This window comes from Rutidosis leptorrhynchoides, chromosome 3 (genome assembly GCF_046630445.1).
Source record: "Rutidosis leptorrhynchoides isolate AG116_Rl617_1_P2 chromosome 3, CSIRO_AGI_Rlap_v1, whole genome shotgun sequence".
In the NCBI taxonomy this organism is placed as follows: domain Eukaryota; kingdom Viridiplantae; phylum Streptophyta; class Magnoliopsida; order Asterales; family Asteraceae; genus Rutidosis; species Rutidosis leptorrhynchoides.
The window spans coordinates 417,927,129-417,936,648 of NC_092335.1; the positions used below are offsets into that span (position 1 = coordinate 417,927,129).

Below are 9,520 nucleotides of genomic sequence, written 5' to 3' on the forward strand. Positions count from 1 at the left end.
AAAGATCAATTATGTACGTCGGACATGTATGATGAAAAACGGAATGTTACATGTTTCATCTTAATCAAAAGTTGAATAGATGGATGATGGTATAGTATTACTACCCCAACCTAAAGTGTTTTTTTGTTTCATCTTATTTTAGTACTCTTTTATTTATACATATGCCAGATAAAAAATGGATAAATTAATGGTATAGATGGACACTACCCCTAATATCTAGGTTTATGCTCCTTCGTATTTAGGTTTGGTTATTTTAAAAACAAAATTCCTATATTTCAATTCTGTTTGAAAGGACGCTAATTTCATTATGTATATATGATCCCCAATTCTTAAAATCTTTGAAATTTATCAATAGTTGTTCCCGAACAAGTTTGCAGCCATTTTTTTCTTTAGATACATACTACTTAACACCCTCTTAAGTTATAGGTATTAATGGGTGTAGGTGCTGAATGAGGACGTATATATAGAAGCCTTGAGTAACTTTAGAAGGACCAATTTCATAAGTGCACAATGAGCATTATTTCTAGGAAGCGTGAATATATGTCAAGTGAATTAGAGTGAATTGCTTTGTTGGCATAGGTACCTTTTTAAAACGTTACGATTATTGTTAATTTTCATATAGAGACTCCTTGTGCTTGATATGTCATATTCAGAGCTGGACCTGGGGTAGGGCCGCAGGTGCGATCGCACTGGGCATCAATTTAGAAAATGCATCAAATATGGCGTTTGGATTTTTTTCTGTAAAAAATAATAATATTAAAATAACCAAGTTGTAGAGAATGGGTAAAGAGATAAATGAGAATAAAGAAGGAGGGAAATGTGGAGTGAAGTGGAGGGAGAAGATGTGTACATTACTTTATAATACAAGAATGTAATGCATTTATATGTATCTTTTGAAACTATATGAATATTTTAAGTAACAATGAATTGGTAATTGTGAAATGATGGGGGACATCTACTGACTTTCAAAACGTGATATATTTATACGAAATAGTTTTTATTTAGATAACTCTTAATTATGAAATAATATTTTACTTTATTGATATAATAAGTTATAGTTATAATGCCCTCTTTAATAAATTATATAGAGTATGTAATAATTTAGTAAAAAGTTAAATTATATTTTTGAAATCTAATCTTTTTCTAGTATCACGTCACACTATTATAACTAGAAAAGAACTTAGTTTTGATATTAAAATTATTTTTCTAAAAATATCGATTTCAGACTTGACTTATAATATGAATTATCATTATCATTATGATTTTTAAACGTAGTTTGTCTCTTTAAAGTGTTACACTATACAATACAGAGAATTTTTTAAGATATTAATGTGAGAATGAGCAATATAAACTATCATTTCAAACACTCCATGTAGTAAGTTTATAAATCTTAATAGGGGCATCTTATTGTCACCTCGCACCGGGCAACAAAACTCTTAGAACCAGCCCTGGTCATATTGTTGAATCAAACAACCCTGGAGTGAATCAAAAGGTAATCACATTACGATTTCACTATAATGTTTTGTCTAAAATGTTTTTTCGAGTATTAGTGTTTTTAACTTTGTGTTATTTGTTTTTTTCAGGTTATAACTTGTTTGCTTTATTGTCAGCAATTCAACATTACTACTTATACTGTTTTAGTTTCTTAACAACCTAATAAATATTATATAAAATATAATTACTATGACAATTCAATTTTTGATTCGTCCTTAAAAAAATTTCGCGAATTCGCGAGTCTTAAGCTAATTTATTTAAATTCTGGGCTGTATTAGTAATTAACAAAATGAACTAATCAAGTACTCCGTGGAGCATACAAAACACACGTGGTCAATAATACAAGTCAAAATGGGTTGGACCGATTGGGTTGACCATACCTCACAATGACACCGTATTATATTTTATTTTCTTCAAGAAAAAAAAAAAACAAAAAAAATAAAGAAATGGGAAAGGGGCAGAACCTTCCCAATTAGGGTTCATATCACAACGACTCATTTGAAACCTAAAAACGTAAACCCTAACCCCAAAATCAATCAAAACACTATCCATATTCATCTTCCCCAATCACAAACTTAAATAATCTAACACAAAATTCACAGTTTCAAACTTTCAATCAACCATTTCTAGCTTTATTTTCCTTCAATTCAATCCGCCATGCGAGGCGGCAGAACAGCAGCTCCGGCGACCGTTAAATCAACATCAGCAACCGAAATCAAGTTTCGAGGTGTGAGAAAACGACCATGGGGTAAATACGTAGCAGAAATTAGAGATTCGGTAAGAAAAACAAGGATTTGGCTCGGTACTTTCGATTCAGCTGAAGATGCGGCACGTGCTTACGATACCGCAGCACGTAATCTCCGTGGAGATAAAGCCAAAACTAACTTTCCGTTATCTTTTCCGTTAAATTTTCGTCAACCAAACCCTAACGTCCGTCATCCTCATAATCCGTTTTTCGATCAACAAACGGAGTATCAGTCTGTTGTTCAACAAAGACCTACCTGCAGCAGTTTGAGTAGCACCGTTGAGACTCTAAGTGGGCCACGGCCGGATATTGTGGTGGCGCGTGTACAACATTCACCTGTGCTGATAGATGATTGTTGTGATTACTGTGATTCTTCGTCGTCTGTTGTTGATGATGAAAAAGCTGACGAAGAAACTGGAGATATTGTTTCGTCATCTTTTCCGAAATTTGTGCTTTCGATTGATTTGAATTTGCCACCTCCTGTTGTTGACAATGATGAATTTAACTTCACAGAGCTTCGTCTTTGAAGATTCGATATCGCGATTTATAATACCTTGCGCATTGTCTACACTTAACAAGAAAATAATGGGAAGTAGTCCATTGTATCATTGTTAAAGTTGAGTGTTGTTATTGTGATTCCTGTAATACTTGTATTCATGTAAACTATGTATGATCAAATACCAAAAGCTCCAAGGCTTAATGAGGTCTCGGTTCTTGCTAATAAACTTAATTTATTAGTCTCTGTATTTGTTAATTGTGTTAATGCTGAATTTTAGTATTAGCTTCATTTCTTATGTTTGTTCGTGCCTATCTTCTTAATTGTCATGATAACAACATGAATATATCTCAAATTTGCATAATTGCAATTGCAATTTATTGTTCAATAACATTATAATTTCATTGTTCATGTTGTTGATCTATCAAGTGTTATGTACATACTTCTATGTATAACTGGATGGTGGGTCTCTTTAGTCAAGGGGTATAGGAATGGTTAATCAATTGTCGTTGATCGCTTGCTCAGTTTTTGAGGATTTATGGACTCAGATGGTTTTTGTTCTTTGATAAACTTTGTGATGAAAGTGAAATAGTGCGAACAGGTTATACCGTTATACTGCACAACTTGATGTACGTGTTCTGTTTCTTTGTCTTGTTGTTTGTTAATTTTGTTTATGAATTTTGATTGATTTACTTTGAACTCATAAATATTTAAATAAGGGACCTTGCACTGCTATTTTTAGTTATACACTACTACTATATGTGCTTCAAGTGTAGTACAGTACAATTTGTTAAAGTAGATTTAGTGATGTTTGTCTAAAAAGTGTGACACTTCAAGATTCATATCTTGCCAGTTTCAACGCCTTAGGTTATTATTGATATTTTAAGGAAGATTATAAAGATTGAATTGGTAAATGATAAGGAGATTATTTTATGTCTAGAATTTGGTTGCTATATGTTGCTTTTTCCTATTTCCATATCAACATCTTCTTTTAGGATCATCAGTGGTTCAGTTGATTACATTTTGATCGTTTGTTATGACTAGATTTGACTCGGTGAATGCGTAAATTGGTTGACACTTTAGTACAGTATGATCTGTTTGTCTTTATCATAAAATCCTAAAACATAAACTATACTACTTTAGTATACCTCAGTATTTTCAAATCCGGTGAACTTGCAGTGTCTGTAGCCATTTTTTTTTTATAATTGGGAAGATTGCTTATGGGTAAAAAATGTGGGCTAAGTTGACCCATGACTCGGTTTCAGAAAAATAAATAAATTAATTAAAAGGGATAATTGAATGAAAAGCTGCCAACTTTAATCTGATTGATAATATATGTAATCGACCTGTTTTAGGACTTCAAAATTAGTAACCAACTTCAAAAATTTTCAATCAAAGGCGACTTGATTTGGAAGGCAAAATGAAGGTATTAATAATAGCTGACTGAAATAAATTTGTTGCTAAAAACAGAAACTAACAATGCTAGCTACTTTCTAGTAACGATTTTTAATTAAAAATGTGCACAAATACTAATTTAGTTCAAAATAATCATAACTATTTTCCAAAAAAATAGTTTTTGTAGGAGGTTAAAGAACTAAAGTTACACTTGAGGTGAGTTCTAACCGGTGGCGGACTCGGGGAATTTTTTACCGGGGCGAATTTTTTTTTAAAACGTATGAATTTTTTTTTGGGCAAAATATGGAGGTTTTGGGGAGAAATATAAAGTTTTTTTTAGCAAAATTTGAAAGTTTTTGAACAAAATACGAGAGTTTTGGGGCAAAATACGAGCGTTTTGGGGCAAAATATTGGAGGTTTTGGGGCAAAATTTGAATGGTTCGGAGTAAAAAAAAAATTTCCACCGGGGGAAAATCAAAAAATTGAAAAAATTTGCACTAAAAATTGTAAATCCACTGGGGGCGGGCGCCCCACGCTGCCCCTCATAAGTTCGCGGCTGGTTTTAACCCATTTCCTAACCGGAGATAAAGTAACCTGAACTGAAGAAGACGATTTGGATAATACTCCGTAGTAAACTTATACCCGCATATGCTTACAATACAATATCTTTTGAAAAACGACAAGCCTTAGGTAAATCGGTTAAACTTTCTTAGAAATTGTCATAATAACAAAAGATTATCAAATTAAATGCTAGAGGTAACAGATGGACTAATTGGTCAAAGCGGGGGACTTTAGGTTGGTATAAAAAACTACTTGTCCACATAAATAAGATAAAAGTTGATTTTATAAACTAGTAAACGGATAAAGTTGTCCCAGTTTAAGCTACCCGGTGAAGGGGAGTATGTTTACTTAGATGTGCGCAGCCTAACCGGGTTACCCCTCCCGTTTTCGACCCTTTCTCTCTGGCCACCCATATATGCTTCTAATGATTTTATAAACAAGTAAAAATACAAGAACTACTTATTCAGATGAAAATATGTATGCTTTAAAGAATTCATTTAGAAACCAAAGAACTTCTGGCCTAGCGGTATCAAGAGAACTTAGAGGTTGTGAGTTCGAGTCTCGTCGTGGACAAAAAGGGTGTGTTTGTTTGTTGTTAGAAAAAAGAACTCATTTAGAAGGATGTATGTATGTATTAAAGATACACATTGGTGGCATTTCAGCACGTTTGACTCATTTCATTTAACAGCTAAATTTATCATTTCGGCTTGTTTAGATAAGACATAACAACACAAATTGACCTATTTATAAGCACAACTCCGACGAAATTGTTGACCATGTGCACTGAATATGACTAATGATTCTGTTTTAAATTTGTTGCAGTGACGTACTTTGAGAAAAACAGAGCTGTGGTAACGGTGTTCGAGTTTTGTCTTATGGATGCTCGGTAAAACCATCAGTATCAGCATTTTCATGATAAAAACATAACTAAAATCAACAAAATTAACGTGAACGTGAAAGAAATAATGCAGCCACTTCGTTACATGGGTCCGTTACACCAAAAGTGATGCGCACAATCATGCACTGTGAATGCGATGTTGAGTGCTGATTTGTTCAAAAAAAGTTGGAAGAATGAATTAGCTTGGAGCATGTGCTAAGGTATATGATGTTTTTTTTTACCAAAGGGCCTTTGACCTGGCATCGGGTACCCCTCTGAATTTGAGCTCATGGGTTCGTTCGACTCCTGCTTAGGACATTATTCGTGTAAAATTATGTAGGGTGCTTGAGGTTAACGTTCTAAAAAAAGGTATATGATGTTTTTCAAGTCTGTTGAGTATTATGTTTATGGTTCATTTTCTATTGTAGTCATTTGTTCCGTCATTCTTTTTGCTTGTGCTGTTTGTTCCTATATTAAACTCGAATGTAAGTTATATATGTGCAGTCAGTCATATTTGGTTCGTGTATGATTGTTCCATATTTCCATTGTTGCTTGTGTGTTTGCTTAAGATGTCAGAGATGCATGCACAACTAATACGTTTTTTTAGGACGACAACTCAGACACCCAACACGAATTTATCTATGAATATGTCCACAACGGGTGTTGAACCCCCTACCTCTTTGGTTTAAAAGTTGTTCAAATACCGTTAACCTATAAGCCTTTTTGCAAATACACAAGCAAATACACAAGCAAACACACAGCTGATACTCATTGTAGGTATAAAAATAAACAATCTTGAAGGTTGGTAATGGCCTAATGTGTATAGGGTTGCGAGCAGGTTAAGGAGTAAGTTCACAATTTAAGAGTTGACGATCACAACCCAACAACCAATGTTTACTTTGTATCGTTGAGAAATTCTTACTGTAATGTTGTTTTAAATTAAATTAGTGTAATGTTTTATTTAATCAATGTATTTTTTTAAAAAATTTGTTAGGATCTATTAAGTGAACTGTTAATAGCCGTTATGTCACACCCCCAAATAGGGCCGGGGGTAAATATGACATTTCAATATCATCACACGAGTATATAAGCGAAAACGACTCTAAATGAGATGTTTAATAAAAACAACATTTGTATTGTAGCAGAAATAAAGTTTTGCATAATAAATTCAATGTAAATAACAATCGTTTAATGAATGATAAGTTATTAATTTGTGGACTCCAATGCAATCAGCTAGCTAAGCAATCATCAAGCAGCACATAAGCTAATCATCACCTGAGACAAGCATGCTTAATAATGTCAACACAATGGTTGAGTGAACATCATAGGTTTATACAATCAATAAGTTTAGACCACAAGATTTAGTTCAAAACATCAAAATATCAATATGACATGAGTTATAATATCGAGCTAAACATAAATCCCTGACACTTATTATGTACCCCCTTGACGATCGGTCAATGGGTAGAGACGTCACTCTCAATAGGCCTACTCACAATAATTAAGCTTGCAACATTTCAATTCCAGCAATTAACGATATTATTGTAGGGATTTGCATGTAAGAATACAAGTTAACAAAGTCTCACGAAGTTGCATATCAAAAAGTTAGGCACTTGTGTCTAAATTGTAAATCATTTAAAAGTAAGCATGTGTCTCACCCCAAGATTTATAAAATTCAATAAATATGTAAAAGCGGGGCTATGAAGTTCACCTTAATAATAGCACAGTGAAGAATATTCACAATCGAAAATAGAAGCGAGAAACGAATGGCAGAGACCTCAACCTGGAGATGTATAGACTTAATCAGAAATTTGTCTAACAGACAAGGAGTATGTTTACTAATATAATGATTATATTAATAGTGACAATTTATCATAAGAGTTTCTACTTTTAGAAAGTTTTCATTTAAAGTAGGTTTTTACTTTTAGAAAGTTCGGGTTATAATCCTCCACATCAAGATGTTGTACAACTTTTTCAAAAATCGTTGCTATCAAGTAAGCCGGGATGACCAGATGTAACTGGGGGTCAGGAACTTTCAGTTGCACTATAAGTCTACAACCTTTCGTTTAATCCAAAACTTTATTCCCATCATGGCAACCTAGACATCATCCCCTTGACCGTAAGTAGCAGTGAGTTCGTATAAGTCATACGTTATCTTTTGATCATAACCTTCACTTGTTACGTGCGTATAGGAATACGACAGGTCATAATATTATTTATACTATACTTTATAATTTATTAGTATAATATTAATTAATATTTACTTACATTTAAATGTTATAGTATAATAATAATTCAAGTATTATAAATAATTAATATTATATTTAGTATTTATTATATAATATATAATAAATATAATTATCATGATTCTTTATTTATTATTTGTAATTATCTTATTATGTATTTCAATCTTATCCAATTACTTAAATCTAGATAAACTTCAAAATTATCTCAAAATAATATATATTATTTTTTACAAATCTAGATAAGTAAAATAATCATATAAAATTTTTAGATAAAATCTTATCCCATTATTTATTTATAATTTAAATTGATTTCCTTAATTATCTTATTAACATATAATAATGTAGATAAATACCTTAAATATACAAATAATTATATATATAATTTTAATAAACTTATTTAGGTATGTTATACAGTAGAATTATAAAAAATAAATTTCAAAACGTTTATATATTTATCCCTATTTTTTTAGTTCTCAATTTGCATTAAAATGGGGTTAATTATAGATAAAATACCTATTCGACCTAAATAAATGGTTTTATAATTTTTATAGGTCTATATAAGTTTTATAAACTCAGAAAAATTTTGTATATATTTTTATTACTGTTAAAAATATTTATTATGAATTTTACATTGTTTTTATGTTTAAATAATACATAATTCGTATTTAATTATAAATAATATTCTAAAAAATACAAAAAATATTTTTATATGTCCTAACACTGTTCCAAATAGTTTTAATAATTTTATTACCATTTTTATATTTTATATAATTTTTATCCTTTTATATATATATATATATATATATATATATATATATATATATATATATATATATATATATAGCGATCGGTATACAAATAAATAAAGTATAAATATATATAATGATATATAAATTATATTTTCGAATTTAAAAACTTTTATATCACTTTTATAATCTATAAAAATATTTTTACTGTTTTTAAAGGTGTACAACAATTTATATAGACTTTTCATTATATATATACTAGCCGATTCAATAATAAATACATAATAATTATTTAACTGATCAAATAAATTTGTAAAAATTATATTTTTATCAGATCTATTATATTACGAATTTTCATCAGTTAATGATAATAAAAATCGTTTTTTAACTATTTATTCTTTATTTATCCTCATTTGGTTTAATAAATAATAATAATAATATAATAAATTGTAATATAATTATATAAAATAAGTTTTTGTGACAACCCGGAAATTTCCAACCAAATTTAAACTTTATCTTTATATTATTCCGACACGATAAGCAAAGTTTGTTAAGTTAAATCTCAAGAATTTTAAATTGTGTTCATACATTCATTATAACCTCGACCAAATTCCGACGATTCACGAACCGTTATATATAAATAAATATGTATATATATGTGTATATATATATTATAACTTGAGAATATTAATAAAGTATTAAACGTATAATACTTTACATGAACGTATTTGTTTCAATATGTTTATCGATGGAATTAGAAGATAATATCAAATGATTGATTTATCAGATACATTATGATATGATTACGGGTCTATGTTATGAGATTCACTGTGATTTAAGAAATCTATTCTTTTTGACAACATTCGGAAAATGGTAAAGTGATTTATAAGTAAGAACGTGAAGTGTAAATAACTTAGATGTTGGATATCGACAAGTTATGTAACTCGACATTTTTCATTA

At 30.3% G+C, this 9,520-nt stretch overlaps 1 protein-coding gene across 1 annotated transcript; it reads left to right on the forward strand.

The window, feature by feature from the left end:
- The first annotated feature begins 1,928 nt into the window (after positions 1–1,928).
- On the forward strand, positions 1,929–3,026 carry LOC139897791 (ethylene-responsive transcription factor 3-like). Its single transcript, XM_071880485.1, has one exon. It carries the CDS (start codon positions 2,152–2,154, stop codon positions 2,764–2,766), a length of 615 nt encoding a protein of 204 aa, XP_071736586.1. The 5' UTR covers positions 1,929–2,151; the 3' UTR covers positions 2,767–3,026.
- The last annotated feature ends 6,494 nt before the right edge of the window (positions 3,027–9,520 follow it).